At 50.1% G+C, this 15809-nt stretch overlaps 1 protein-coding gene across 4 annotated transcripts in view; it reads right to left on the reverse strand.

The window, feature by feature from the left end:
* The window catches only part of sema5ba (sema domain, seven thrombospondin repeats (type 1 and type 1-like), transmembrane domain (TM) and short cytoplasmic domain, (semaphorin) 5Ba), a 541923-nt gene that overhangs the window by 32026 nt on the left and 494088 nt on the right, over nucleotides 1-15809 (reverse strand). For all 4 annotated transcript variants that reach the window (XM_063051327.1, XM_063051326.1, XM_063051325.1 and 1 more), the window contains 2 exons: nucleotides 11439-11657; nucleotides 10537-10707 (listed from right to left, as the gene is read on the reverse strand). In XM_063051327.1, coding sequence (XP_062907397.1) covers nucleotides 10537-10707; nucleotides 11439-11657 — 390 coding nt within the window. The remainder of the gene's footprint in view (nucleotides 1-10536; nucleotides 10708-11438; nucleotides 11658-15809) is intronic.

Raw genomic sequence — 15809 nt, forward strand, 5'->3', positions numbered from 1 at the left:
TGAACAGGTGAGAAGACAGCTGAAATGTCTCAACCCAAGCAAGGCTGCAGGACCAGATGGTTTCAGTACCAGGGTGCTCAAAGCCTGTGCCCCTCAGCTATGTGGAGTACTTCGCCATGTATTCAGCCTGAGCCTGAGGCTCCGGAGGGTTCCTGCGCTGTGGAAGACATCCTGCCTCGTCCCTGTGCCGAAGACACCGCACCCCAGCGGTCTCAATGACTACAGACCGGTCGCATTGACCTCCCACATCATGAAGACTCTGGAGAGACTTGTTCTGCAGCTGCTCCGGCCTATGGTCAGGCCACACTTAGATCCCCTCCAGTTCACCTACCAGCCCTGACTAGGAATTGAGGATGCTATCGTCTACCTGCTGAACTGTGTCTATGCCCACCAGGACAAGCCAGCGAGCACTGTGAGGGTCATGTTTTTCGACTTCTCCACCATCCACCCTGCTCTGCTGGGGGAGAAGCTGACAGCGATGCAGGTGGATGCTTTCCTGGTGTCATGGATTCTTGATTACCTGACTGGCAGACCACAGTACCTGTGCTTGCAACACTGTGTGTCCAACAGAGTAATCAGCAGCACTGGGGCTCCAGAGTCTTGTCTCCCTTTCTCTTCACCATTTACACCTTGGACTTCAACTACTGCACAGAGTCTTGTCACCTTCAGAAGTTTTCTGATGACTCTGCCATTGTTGGATGCATCAGCAAGGGAGATGAGGCTGAGTACAGGGCTACGGTAGGAAACTTTGTCACATAGAAACATAGAAAATAGGTGCAGGAGTAGGCCATTCGGCCCTTCGAGCCTGCACCGCCATTCAATATGATCATGGCTGATCATCCAACTCAGAACCCTGTACCAACCTTCCCTCCATACCCCCTGATCCCTTTAGCCACAAGGGCCATATCTAACTCCCTCTTAAATATAGCCAATGAACTGGCCTCAACTGTTTCCTGTGGTAGAGAATTTCACAGATTCACCACTCTGTGTGAAGAAGTTTTTCCTAATCTCGGTCCTAAAAGGCTTCCCCTTTATCCTCAAACTGTGACCCCTCATTCTGGACTTCCCCAACTTCGGGAACAATCTTCCTGCATCTAGCCTGTCCAATCCCTTTAGGATTTTATACGTTTCAATCAGATCCCCCCTCAATCTTCTAAATTCCAACGAGTATAAGCCTAGTTCATCCAGTCTTTCATCATATGAAAGTCCTGCCATCCCAGGAATCAATCTGGTGAACCTTCTTTGTACTCCCTCTATGGCAAGGATGTCTTTCCTCAGATTAGGGGACCAAAACTGCACACAATACTCCAGGTGTGGCCTCACCAAGGCCTTGTACAACTGCAGTGGTACCTCGCTGCTCCTGTACTCGAATCCTCTTGCTATAAATGCCAGCATACCATTTGCCTTTTTCACCGCCTGCTGTACCTGCATGACCACTTTCAATGACTGGTGTATAATGACACCCAGGTCTCATTGCACCTCCCCTTTTCCTAATCGGCCACCATTCAGATAATAATCTGTTTTCCTGTTTTTGCCACCAAAGTGGATAACTTCACATTTATCCACATTAAATTGTATCTGCCATGAATTTGCCCACTCACCTAACCTATCCAAGTCATCCTGCATCCTCTTAGCATCCTCCTCACAGCTAACACTGCCGCCCAGCTTCGTGTCAGCCGCAAACTTGGAGATGCTGCATTTAATTCCCTCATCCAAGTCATTAATATATATTGTAAACAATATGGTGTGAGCAGAATTATCTGCAGCTTAATGTGAAAAAGACTAAGGAGCTGGTGGTAGACCTGAGGAGAGCTAAGGTACCGGTGACCCCTGTTTCCATCCAGGGGGTCAGGGTGGACATGGTGGAGGATTGCAAATACCTGGGGAAACAAATTGACAATAAACTGGACTGGTCAAAGAACACTGAGGCTGTCTACAAGAAGGGTCAGAGCCGTCTCTATTTTTCCTGAGGAGACTGAGGACCTTTAACATCTGCCGGATGATGCTGAGGATGTTCTATGAGTCTGTGGTGGCCAGTGCTATCATGTTTGCTGTTGTGTGCTGGGGCAGCAGGCTGAGGGTAGCAGACACCAACAGAATCAACAAACTCATTCGTAAAGCCAATGATGTTGTGGGGATGGAACTGGACTCTCTGACGGTGGTGTCTGAAAAGAGGATGCTGTCCAAGTTGCATGCCATCTTGGACGATGTCTCCCACCCACTACATAATGTACTGGTTGGGCACAGGAGTACATTCAACCAGAGACTCATTCCACCGAGATGCAACACAGAGCGTCACAGGAAGTCATTCCTGCCTGTGGCCATCAAACTTTACAACTCCTCCCTTGGAGGGTCAGACACGCTGAGCCAATAGGCTGGTCCTGGACTTATTTCCTGGCATAATTTACATATTACTATATAACTATTTATGGTTTTATTATTATTTATTATTTATGGTGCAACTGTAACGAAAACTAATATCCCCCGGGATCAATAAAGTATGACTATGACTATGACTATAATCTAATCTAATAATCTAAAACTTGTTACCTATGATTGTTTTATTAATTGTGACAAGAGCTAAGAAAGGACAAAGCATAGAGAGAGAGAACAAAGGGAGGAGAAGAGCAGACTAAAAAACGTAGTGTGGTCTTCTTAAAGCAGACCATCAGGCTCCTGAACCAACATGGATAACTTCATTCACCTCAACACTGAATGGATTCCACAACCTATAGACTCACTTTCAAGTGGTCCACAACTCATGTTTTCAACATTATTTGTTTATTTATTCATTCATTCATTTATTTATTATTTGGGTTTTGTTCTGTATTTGCACAATTTGTATTATTTTGCACCTTGATTGTTTGTCTGTTTATGTTTGTGTGTACTTTTCATTGATTCTATTGTGTTTCTTCATAGTTAGTGTGAATGCTGCAAGAAAATGTATCTTGGGGTTGTATATGGTGACATATGTGTACTTTGATAATAAATTTACTTCGGACTTTGAGATAATAGAAACTCCATTGATCACAGTTAACCAATCAGATAGCCAGATTCAAGGACCATGACACTCGCCACTGTAACTAAGAAGTTTCCAGAAAAATACAGAGGCAATTGTACCCACAGGGAAACTTAATGAATATACTGGAGGTGATAATATAAAAATACAAATAAGCATAACAAAGTTAAACTACAAGAAAAATAACAATTCTACAGCCCATCCAACAAGTGTAACAAGTGTTCCTCCTCAGATGAAGAATCTGTAGTGACCTGAATGACTGCCTGAAGGGTAAAACAGTCTTGCGGAGGAACTGAGCACATGGAGTAGAATCTGTAGGAAGAAAGGAATTATGGAGTCTTTGGGTTGAAACCCTGCACCACGACCTCTTCCTCTCCTCCCAATGTGTGCTCCTCGACCCACTGAGTTCCTCCAGCAGATTGTTTACTGAGACAGATACCAGCTTCTGTAGATCCTTGTGTCTCCAGACTACTTAGAGCATTCCTAGACCAAGAGACATTGTACTCTGCTTAGACCGAAACATCTAAGACATAGGAGCAAAATTAGGCCATTCAGCCCACTGAGTCTGCTCTGTCATTCCATTATGGTTGATTTATTATTCCTCTCAACTGCACTTTCCTGCCTCTTCCCCATAACTTTTGATACCCTTACTAATCAGGAACCTATCAACTGCTGCTTTAAATACACTCCGTGACTTGGCCTCCACAGTCATCCGTGGCAATGAATTCCACAGATTCACCATCTTCTGGCTAAAGAAAGTTCTCCTCATCTCTGTTCTAAACAGATGTCCTTCCATTCTGAAGCAGAGCCCTTTGCTCTCAGAACACTCATCCCACCCAACCCCCACTACAGGAAACAGTCTCTCCACATCCACATGGACTTTCAATATTTGACAGGTTTCAAAGAGATCCCCTCTCATTCTTCTGAACTCCAGTGAGTACAGGCCCAGAGCCATCAAACCCCGCTCAAAGGACTTTCAAGTGTTTTTCTTGAAAATGTTTACAGTGCAATGCAGTGTCTGAGGTAATAGTGAGATGTGAGAGGGTGGTAACTAGAATTGTTGATTAGATTAACTGCCTTGGGGAAGAAACTCTTAGGAAGATGCTTAAAACACTTTAAACAATTTCAATAATGCTAATTTTAATATTGTAAAACATTAAATTCCTGCTGGTATTTATGCAATTATACACATTTTATTCCGTATCTGTACTTCGAGTCACTGCCCTCGGAGGGGCTGCTGGTTCGAGTCCCTGCCCTCGGAGGGGCTGCTGGTTTGAGTTGCTGCCCTCGGAGGGCTGCTGGTTCGAGTCCCTGCCCTCGGAGGGGCTGCTGGTTCGTGTCGCTGCCCTCGGAGGGGCTGCTGGTTTGAGATGCTGCCCTCGGAGGGCTGCTGGTTCGAGTCCCTGCCCTCGGAGGGGCTGCTGGTTTGAGTCCCTGCCCTCGGAGGGGCTGCTGGTTTGAGTCGCTGCCCTCGGAGGGGCTGCTGGTTTGAGTTGCTGCCCTCGGAGGGGCTGCTGGTTCGAGTCACTGCCCTCGGAGGGGCTGCTGATTCGAGTCCCTGCCCTCGGAGCGGCTGCTGGTTCGAGTCGCTGCCCTCGGAGGGGCTGCTGGTTTGAGTTGCTGCCCTCGGAGGGGCTGCTGGTTCGAGTCACTGCCCTCGGAGGGGCTGCTGGTTTGAGTCACTGCCCTCAGGCGGGCTGCGGATTCGAGTCCCTGCCCTAGGAGGGGCTGCTGGTTCGAGTCCATGCCCTCAGGGGGGCTGCTGGTTCAAGTCGCTGCCCTCGGAGGGGCTGCTGGTTCGAGTCACTGCCCTCGGAGGGGCTGCTGGTTCGACTCCCTGCCCTCGGAGCATCTGCTGGTTCGAGTCTCTGCCCTTGGAGCGTCTGCTGGTTCGAGTCCCTGCCCTTGGAGCGTCTGCTGGTTCGAGTCCCTGCCCCCGGAGGGGCTGCTGGTTCAAGTTGCTGCCCTTGGAGCGTTTGCTGGTTCGAGTCCCTGCCCTTGGAGCGTCTGCTGGTTCGAGTCCCTGCCCTCGGAGGGGCTGTTGGTTTGAGTTGCTGCCCTTGGAGCGTCTGCTGGTTCGAGTCCCTGCCCTTGGAGCGTCTGCTGGTTCGAGTCCCTGCCCTCGGAGGGGCTGCTGATTCGAGTCCCTGCCCTCGGAGGGGCTGCTGGTTTGAGTTGCTGCCTTTGGAGCGTCTGCTGGTTCGAGTCCCTGCCCTCAGAGGGGCTGCTGGTTCGTGTCGCTGCCCCCGGAGGGGCTGCTGGTTCGAGTCGCTGCCCTCGGAGGGGCTGTTGGTTCGAGTTGCTGCCCTTGGAGCGTCTGCTAGTTCGAGTCTCTGCCCTTGGAGCGTCTGCTGGTTCGAGTCCCTGCCCTTGGAGCGTCTGCTGGTTCGAGTCCCTGCCCTCGGAGGGGCTGCTGATTCGAGTCCCTGCCCTCGGAGGGGCTGCTGGTTTGAGTTACTGCCCTTGGAGCGTCTGCTGGTGCGAGTCCCTGCCCTCGGAGAGGCTGCTGGTTCGAGTCCTGCCCTCGGAGGGGCTGCTGGTTCGAGTTGCTGCCCTTGGAGCGTCTGCTGGTTCGAGTCCCTGCCCTTGGAGCGTCTGCTGGTTCGAGTCCCTGCCCTCAGAGGGGCTGCTGATTCGAGTCCCTGCCCTCGGAGGGGCTGCTGGTTTGTGTTGCTGCCCTTGGAGCGTCTGCTGGTTCGAGTCCCTGCCCTCAGAGGGGCTGCTGGTTCGTGTCGCTGCCCTCGGAGGGGCTGCTGGTTCGAGTCGCTGCCCTCGGAGGGGCTGCTGGTTCGAGTTGCTGCCCTTGGAGCGTCTGCTGGTTCGAGTCCCTGCCCTTGGAGCGTCTGCTGGTTCGAGTCCCTGCCCTCGGAGGGGCTGTTGGTTTGAGTTGCTGCCCTTGGAGCGTCTGCTGGTTCGAGTCCCTGCCCTTGGAGCGTCTGCTGGTTCGAGTCCCTGCCCTCAGAGGGGCTGCTGGTTCGTGTCGCTGCCCTCGGAGGGGCTGTTGGTTCGAGTTGCTGCCCTTGGAGCGTCTGCTAGTTCGAGTCTCTGCCCTTGGAGCGTCTGCTGGTTCGAGTCCCTGCCCTTGGAGCGTCTGCTGGTTCGAGTCCCTGCCCTTGGAGGGGCTGCTGATTTGAGTCCCTGCCCTCGGAGGGGCTGCTGGTTTGAGTTGCTGCCCCTGGAGCATCTGCTGGTTCGAGTCGCTGCCCTCGGAGGGGCTGCTGGTTCGAGTCGCTGCCCTCGGAGGGGCTGCTGGTTCGAGTTGCTGCCCTTGGAGCGTCTGCTGATTCGAGTCCCTGCCCTTGGAGCGTCTGCTGGTTCGAGTCCCTGCCCTCGGAGGGGCTGCTGATTCGAGTCCCTGCCCTCGGAGGGGCTGCTGGTTTGAGTTGCTGCCTTTGGAGCGTCTGCTGGTTCGAGTCCCTGCCCTCAGAGGGGCTGCTGGTTCGTGTCGCTGCCCTCGGAGGGGCTGCTGGTTCGAGTCCCTGCCCTCAGAGGGGCTGCTGGTTCGTGTCGCTGCCCTCGGAGGGGCTGCTGGTTCGAGTCGCTGCCCTCGGAGGGGCTGTTGGTTCGAGTTGCTGCCCTTGGAGCATCTGCTAGTTCGAGTCTCTGCCCTTGGAGCGTCTGCTGGTTCGAGTCCCTGCCCTCGGAGGGGCTGCTGGTTTGAGTTGCTGCCCTTGGAGCGTCTGCTGGTTCGAGTCCCTGCCCACGGAGAGGCTGCTGGTTCGAGTCGCTGCCCTCGGAGGGGCTGCTGGTTCGAGTTGCTGCCCTTGGAGCGTCTGCTGGTTCGAGTCCCTGCCCTTGGAGCGTCTGCTGGTTCGAGTCCCTGCCCTCGGAGGAGCTGTTGGTTTGAGTTGCTGCCCTTGGAGCGTCTGCTGGTTCGAGTCCCTGCCCTTGGAGCGTCTGCTGGTTCGAGTCCCTGCCCTCAGAGGGGCTGCTGGTTCGTGTCGCTGCCCTCGGAGGGGCTGCTGGTTCGAGTCGCTGCCCTCGGAGGAGCTGTTGGTTCGAGTTGCTGCCCTTGGAGCGTCTGCTAGTTCGAGTCTCTTCCCTTGGAGCGTCTGCTGGTTCGAGTCCCTGCCCTTGGAGCGTCTGCTGGTTCGAGTCCCTGCCCTTGGAGGGGCTGCTGATTCGAGTCCCTGCCCTCGGAGGGGCTGCTGGTTTGAGTTGCTGCCCTTGGAGCATCTGCTGGTTCGAGTCCCTGCCCTCGGAGGGGCTGCTGGTTCGAGTCGCTGCCCTCGGAGTGGCTGCTGGTTCGAGTTGCTGCCCTTGGAGCGTCTGCTGGTTCGATCCCTGCCCTTGGAGCGTCTGCTGGTTCGAGTCCCTGCCCTCGGAGGGGCTGTTGGTTTGAGTTGCTGCCCTTGGAGCGTCTGCTGGTTCGAGTCCCTGCCCTTGGAGCGTCTGCTGGTTCGAGTCCCTGCCCTTGGAGCGTCTGCTGGTTCGAGTCCTTGCCCTCAGAGGGGCTGCTGGTTCGAGTCCCTGCCCTCGGAGGGGCTGCTGATTCGAGTCCCTGCCCTCGGAGGGACTGCTGGTTTGAGTTGCTGCCCTTGGAGCGTCTGCTGGTTCGAGTCCCTGCCCTCAGAGGGGCTGCTGGTTCGTGTCGCTGCCCTCGGAGGGGCTGCTGGTTCGAGTCGCTGCCCTCGGAGGGGCTGCTGGTTCGAGTTGCTGCCCTTGGAGCGTCTGCTGGTTCGAGTCCCTGCCCTCGGAGGGGCTGCTGATTCGAGTCCCTGCCCTCGGAGGGGCTGCTGGTTTGAGTTGCTGCCTTTGGAGCGTCTGCTGGTTCGAGTCCCTGCCCTCAGAGGGGCTGCTGGTTCGTGTCGCTGCCCTCGGAGGGGCTGCTGGTTCGAGTCGCTGCCCTCGGAGTGGCTGTTGGTTCGAGTTGCTGCCCTTGGAGCATCTGCTAGTTCGAGTCTCTGCCCTTGGAGCGTCTGCTGGTTCGAGTCCCTGCCCTTGGAGCGTCTGCTGGTTCGAGTCCCTGCCCTCGGAGGGGCTGCTGATTCGAGTCCCTGCCCTCGGAGGGGCTGCTGGTTTGAGTTGCTGCCCTTGGAGCGTCTGCTGGTTCGAGTCCCTGCCCTCGGAGAGGCTGCTGGTTCGAGTCGCTGCCCTCGGAGGGGCTGCTGGTTCGAGTTGCTGCCCTTGGAGCGTCTGCTGGTTCGAGTCCCTGCCCTTGGAGCGTCTGCTGGTTCGAGTCCCTGCCCTCGGAGGGGCTGTTGGTTTGAGTTGCTGCCCTTGGAGCGTCTGCTGGTTCGAGTCCCTGCCCTTGGAGCGTCTGCTGGTTCGAGTCCCTGCCCTCAGAGGGGCTGCTGGTTCGTGTCACTGCCCTCGGAGGGGCTGCTGGTTCGAGTCGCTGCCCTCGGAGGAGCTGTTGGTTCGAGTTGCTGCCCTTGGAGCGTCTGCTAGTTCGAGTCTCTGCCCTTGGAGCGTCTGCTGGTTCGAGTCCCTGCCCTTGGAGCGTCTGCTGGTTCGAGTCCCTGCCCTCGGAGGGGCTGCTGATTCGAGTCCCTGCCCTCGGAGGGGCTGCTGGTTTGAGTTGCTGCCCTTGGAGCGTCTGCTGGTTCGAGTCCCTGCCCTCGGAGGGGCTGCTGGTTCGAGTCGCTGCCCTCGGAGGGGCTGCTGGTTCGAGTTGCTGCCCTTGGAGCGTCTGCTGGTGCGAGTCCCTGCCCTTGGAGCATCTGCTGGTTCGAGTCCCTGCCCTCGGAGGGGCTGTTGGTTTGAGTTGCTGCCCTTAGAGCGTCTGCTGGTTCGAGTTGCTGCCCTTGGAGCGTCTGCTGGTTCGAGTCCCTGCCCTCGGAGCGTCTGCTGGTTCAAGTCCCTGCCCTTGGAGCGTCTGCTGGTTCGAGTCCCTGCCCTCGGAGGGGCTGTTGGTTTGAGTTGCTGCCCTTGGAGCGTCTGCTGGTTCGAGTCCCTGCCCTCGGAGGGGCTGTTGGTTTGAGTTGCTGCCCTTGGAGCGTCTGCTGGTTCGAGTCCCCGCCCTTGGAGCGTCTGCTGGTTCGAGTTGCTGCCCTTGGAGCGTCTGCTGGTTCAAGTCCCTGCCCTCGGAGGGTCTTGATGCTCTCAGAGATGTTATTGCAAATCTGAGACTTATGGATGGGACTGTAGTTCATTCTGGCCTTATTCAGTTCAATGTTTTTTTAAAATTCTTGACAATTCTTTCTTGTTGCCGATTGGCGGGTTGGTGGGTTTGGGTGATCTGTTAGTTATTGTGCGAAGGAGGGGTTAGGGATGTTAGGGGTTTGTGAGGTTTTGTTTCTTTTTCTTTTCATGATATCTTTCAATTATTTATATGGTTTTCTATATTCTATGGCAACCTAGAGAAGACACAATTGAGAGTTGTATTCTGCATACATACTTTGATAAAATGAAACTTTGAACCTTTTCAACCTCCTACTGTTTTATATAATTCTTTATTCTTTATAATTGTTGAATGTTGTTATTTTTTGATATGTCATGCCAACACAAATTCCTAATACATGTACTGGAAATGGCAAATAAAGTTGATCTTTGATGATCACAGAAACAAAGGAAGACGTGACACAGGAGAGGACTTTCAGACCAAAGGTCAGAGGGCAGATTCATTCAACTGGTATCAGGAAAGGAGGGTTTACTGTATAGGGAGAGGCTTTCCAGACCAGACTGTATTCCCTGATGTTTTTCCTGTGCCTCTGATACCACTGTATTAATTATACAGTATTTATATAATACAGCACAGTAACAGGCTCTGGCCCAATGAGCCTGCACCAGCCAAATGCACACGTGACCAATTAACCTAGTAAATCGTATGCCTTTGGGATGTGGGAGGAATCCAGAGCACCCAGAGGAAATCCACTTGCTCATGGGGAGAACATACTAACTCCTTACATACAACAGCAGGAACTGAACCTGGGTCACCAGTGTTGTAATAGCATTATGCTAATCGCTGAGCAACTGTGCTACCACAAATTTTCAAAGTTCAAAGTAAATTTATTATCAAAGTACAAAAATGTCACCATATACAATCCTGAGGTAAATTTTCTTGCGGGCAGTCACAATACATACAAGAAACACAATAGAATCAATGGAAGACCCCCACCCAACAGGACGGACAAATCACCAGTGTGCAAAAAACAACAAACACTGCAAATAAAGATGATGATGATAATAATAATAATAATAATAAATAAGCAATATCATACATCATATTCCCAAATCTCAGTCATTAATATACTTCAATAGAGCAGTGGTGATAATACTAGCTATAGAGAGACCTGTCTGCTGACAGCTCATCAGGGAGTAGAACTCGGTTAATAGACAACAATATGTCTTCAAAATCTTGCATTGATAATATGGACTCCTACTGTACCTCATCATGGCCTTGTACTCTACTGTCTGCCTACACTGTGTTCTGATTTCTCTTACAGTACCTCAATGCAAGGATGCAATGAATGGGGTCTGTATACACAGCGTGCAAAACAAAGTTTATTACTGAGCTTGGTACATGAGACAATCATAAGCCAATTTATCGACCTAAGACCGAATAGAGAGCTCACCTTCACAAGCCTGAGTGTTGCAGAGAGCTTCCTCAGAATGTAGCCCAATGCAGATGTCCCCACCGTTTGCTGGCATTGGACTCGTACAAGTCCGTGTACGCTGGTAGTGTCCACCTCCACATGTTGCAGAGCATAGGGACCAGGGTGACCAGCAGGACCAAGCTCCCTTAACTGTAATCAAGATTGAAAGGAAAAGTAGGGTTTAGCCTGAAGCCTAGGTATCAACAACCATATACCCTTGGTTCAGTCTTGGCCATGCTTCATGTGCATGACTTCAAGTCCCACTCCAGAGTTACACTGTCAAAGAATTCTTGTCTTAAAGTCATACAGCACTACAGCACAGAAACAGGTCCTGTGGCCCATCAAATCCATGCCGACCTGGTCTTCTGTCTAGTCCCATCCACGTGCACCTGGATCACAGGCCTCTATATTACTCTCATCTATGTAGCTGTCCAAATTTCTCTTAAACGTTACAATTGAACCCACATTTACCAGTTCCACTGGCATCGTGTTCCACAGCCACATCACCCTCTAGGTGAAGAAGCTCCCCCTCAGATTCCCTTTAAATATTTCACCTTTCACCTTCAACCTACGACTTCTAGTTCTGGTCTCACCCAACCTGAAAGGTGCAGGTTGATGGGAAGGGGCAGAATAACAGTTCGGCACGGACTAGACAGGAAAAGAGCCTATCTGTGTGCTATAGTGCTCTATGACACACACTCGTCTCTGAAGTATATTAACATCACCTTGTAGCTTACAGTCATAGAGCTACGGAGCACATCAGCATGGAAACAGGCCCTTCAATCCACATAGTCCATGTTGGCCATCGTGTTGAGTGTATTCCTGATATAGAACCGTTCAGAGATTCTGAAAGCCTACTTGGGACTCTAAGCTTGAGTTACCTGGGCAAAGTTGCTGGTTACAGTTCTCGTACTCAATGGGGGACCCCAGGCAGGGCAGCCCCCCGTTCTTGGGCTCTGGGTTGGTGCAGCTTCTCCTCCTGGAGCGGAATCCTGTCTCACACTCTCGGGAACAGGATGACCAGGGCATCCATGCGGACCATCCACCATTGATCCTGCGGAGAGCTTGGTGGCTAAACTTCAAAAGGTCATCAATCACATCTGCAGAGGAGACAGAGGATGGTTATGTAACAGGATAAGTAATATCATGGTGCACTGGCTACTGTCCCAGAGATACCACCTGATTTCAGTATATAGCAGTGAATATTTATAGGATTGTTTTCATATTAATATTGACTGTGATTTTTTTAATTTTGTGTTCATGTTCTGTATTGTGTGTGTGTGTATTTTAATGCTGCCTTAGATCTGAAATAACATTCGTTTTGTTCTCCTGTTCTCAGATACTTTTTTAATAAATGGATTGCTAAAACTGTATAAAACTTTAGTTAGGCCACATTTACAGTATTGTGTGTAGCTCTGATCATTGCATTAGAGGAAAGATTTTTTTAATTGAGATACAAAACAGAACAGGCTTTCCAGCACCGCAAGCCAAGCTGCCAAGCAACTCCCAATTTAACAGTAGTCTAATCATGGGATAATTTACAAAGACCAATTAACCTAGCAATCAGTACATCTTTGGACTGTATGAGGAAACCAGAGCACCCAGAGGAAACCCACACAGTCACAGGGAAAACGTACGGACAATGATGTAAATTGAACACAAGCTTCTGGTACTGTAAAGCGTTGTGCTACCATAATGGGGATGTTTTGGAGGGGATGCTGAAAAGGTTCACCATGAGAGCTTCTGTGAGCTCAGGTCAAGTTTATTGACATGGGCACAAGTACAGCAAGGTACAGGTACAACGAAAATTTGCTTTCAGCAGCATGACGGGTAGAGACAATGCACAGACATAAAATATATAAGAATATGTCTATGGTAGTGCAAGAGGTGGTATATAGTGTTGCATTACTGAAGTATGGCTGGGGTTGTTCATATGGTTTGAGAAGTTGATGGTTGTAGGAAAGTAGCTGTTCCTGAGCCTGGTGATGTGGGGATTCCGGCTTCGGTGCTTCCTGATGGTAGCAGTGACAAGAGAGCATAGCCCAAATGGTGGGGATCCTCTTTCCTAAGAGTTCAGGCAATACTGAAGATCCTCAGGAGTCAGAACTCACAAGCCTAGACCAGGTCCTTACCATTGAATAAGGGTAACCTCTTAAATTTGAATGTCTCAGTCCCTTCTCCATTACCCAGCTAGATTAGTTTGTTGACCGTATGCTATTATGCTGTGGGTACTAATCACTAATGTTTTTCAAATCACTTTCAGCACATCCCAAAGGGCATGACAGCCAACAAACTACTTCACTCAAATGCAGAAGAAGCTACTTACACACAGGTACTGCATTGATAATTGGTCTCATGGTATGTGCTGAGGGATAAATATCAGTCCAGATAAAGGGTCTCATTGTCAAAAATTGACTGTCCATTTCTCTCCACAGGTCCTGGCTGACCCACTGAGTTCTTCCAGCAGTTTGTTTTTGCTCCGGTCCCAGCATCTGTCGTCTCTCCAGTCGCCAGCTAATCTGGGCTAGTTAACGGCTAGGTGTTGATCAGGACACTGGGAATAATCACCTAGCTCCTCTCTCCTGTTCCCTTATTACAGTAGAGAATTTTGACAAAGTCTCTGCACCCATTGAATGTGGAGCTGGCTAAGGAACTGGAGAGATTGGGGCAAATATCAGAGGTACTCTGAGATAAGGAAGAAGGATGCATTGACAAAGTGATATTAGAAGAGGCAGCGGTGCGTCTTGTGAAGCATAAACAAAAGGCAGATGAAAAGCTTTGTCCCATTTTCCCCAAAAGTCTGGGTCAACTAGCTCATCTCTAATGAGCCAGTCCTCAGTAGGGGATCAGAAGTGGAGTGAATCTGTAACATTAAATTCCTTGGTATTATATCCTGGGACTAGCACATAGATGTCATCACAAAGAAGGCATGACAGCGCCACTACTTTCTTAGAAGCTTGTGCAGATTTAGCATGTCATCTGAAACTCTGACAGGCTTCTGTAGGTGCACAGTGGAGAGTATCCTGACTGGTTGCATCACAGCCTACTATGGATACGCAAGATCCAAAAAGTCTAGAAAAAGTGGTGATTCCAACCCAGTCTATCACAGGTGTATCCCTCCCCACCACTGAGCACATTTACAAGGAGAGCTGCCACAAGAAATCAGCATCCATCATCAAGGACCCCACCATCTAGACCATGCTTTCTTCTCATTGTCACCATTAAGAAGAAGGTACAAGAGCTTTAGGTCCCACACCACCATTTTCAGGAACAGTTATTACCCTGCAACCATCAGGTTTCTGAACCAATGTGGGCAATTTCACTCAGCACAACACTAAATTGATTTTATAACCTATGGACTCACTTTTAAAGATTCAACAACTCTTGTTCTTAGTCTGTACGTATGTATGTACGTACAGTACATATTTATCTATCTATCCATTAATTCACTTATTCTGGAAGAAGATGGCACCAGTGAACAATGCTACAGAAGGTGACAGCTCAAGGCAGTTCTTTAACATCTTTTTATTTCAGATATGGTTCTGCTACTGTTCAAGCCTGTTATCTATATTCTGGCAGTGTGACTTCAGACCTTTCGGGCAATCTGGCACCTTGCTGTCTCCAAGAGTGTTCCACAAGTCTGCAACCAAAGCATGCCAGCAAGCCAGGAGATGGGGCCAGTAAGCCAGGAGATGGGGCGTGAGCCCATGATCAACTCCATCTCTTGCCAATTAAAGTGCCGAGGAAGATTGAGATCATCAGGGTGGGTGTGAGAGTTCAGTGCTGTCTACCAGCCTCTCCCTCACTGCTGCCAGAGGAGGTGTCTGCAAAAGGTGGTCTCTCCCTCTCCCTACTGCTCACTGCTTTCAAGGGAGGATGGCATGAACATTGACTTCTCTAACTTCTGCTAATGCCCCACCTCCCCCTTGTACCCCATCCATTATTTATTTATATACACACATTCTTTCTCTCTCTCTCCTTTTTCTCCCTCTGTCCCTCTGACTATACCTCTTGCCCATCCTCTGGGGTTTGCCCCCCTCCCCCTTTTCCTTCTCCCTGGGCCTCCTGTCCCATGATCCTCTTATATCCCTTTTGCCGATCACCTGTCCAGCTCTTGGCTCCATCCCTCCCCCTCCTGTCTTCTCCTATCATTTTGGATCTCCACCTCCCCCTCCCACTTTCAAATCTCTTACTAGCTCTACCTTCAGTTAGTCCTGACGAAGGGTCTCGGCCTGAAACGTCGACTGTACCTCTTCCTAGAGATGCTGCCTGGCCTGCTGCGTTCACCAGCAACTTTGATGTGTGCTGTTTGAATTTCCAGCATCTGCAGAATTCCTCGTGTTTGCGTTTCAAGGGAAGATCCTTGCTTTTGAGTGATCTCTCTCTCCCCTGATGTTGGCAGATGATGCCAGAGCAAGGTCTAGTCAATTCCGATTGTAGATTTGAACTTTAATTAAGGTTTATCATGTGCTCTAGCTCAGATCACTTTTTTTGTTACTACGTTTGGCTGATTTTTGAATTGAGGCAGCCTACTGATAATGAACACTGAGCAGAACTGAACTGAAATATGCCTTTTCATTTTGTGTTTTATATTTCGTGTTTTCACTCTTTTTTTTTGTTGCCATTTGCACGATTTTTTTGTGCGTCGGGAGAGGGGATTTGATGTTTTTCTTTGTATGGGTTGGTTTTTGGGGAAGATGAATTTCAGGGTCATACAGACTTTAATAATAAATGTTCTTTGAATCTGTTTATTCATTTAATCACTTGCTCAGTTTGTCATTGCTTGTCTGTCAGTCTTTATTTTTCATTGATTCTATGTGAAGTTTTTCATTGATTCTATTGTATTTCTTTGTTTTCCTGTGAATGCACTACCTCATAGCAAACAAATGACAACAAAAGTGGGGAAAGGAAGATAATAATTGGACTCTTAAGCTTGATTAATGTTGTATTTCCCCACTCTTCTCCTCAGCTGCCTATCTCCTCACCCTGATGCCCTTCCTCCTTTGCTTTTTCCCATGGTTTACTCTCCTCTCCTATCAGAGTCCTTCTTCTCCAGCCCTTTATCTTCTCCACCTACCAGCTCCCAGCTTCTTACTTCACTCCCCCCTCTTCCACCCACGTTACTTCACCTATCACCTTCTAGCTTGTACTCCTTCCCTTCCCCTATCTTTCTGGCATCTTCCCCTTCCCTTTCCAGTCCTGATGAAGGGTCTCAATCTGAAATGCTCACCGTTTATTCATTTCCATAGATG

The sequence above is a fragment of the Mobula hypostoma genome, chromosome 6 (assembly GCF_963921235.1).
Source record: "Mobula hypostoma chromosome 6, sMobHyp1.1, whole genome shotgun sequence".
Classification (NCBI taxonomy): Eukaryota; Metazoa; Chordata; class Chondrichthyes; order Myliobatiformes; family Myliobatidae; genus Mobula; species Mobula hypostoma.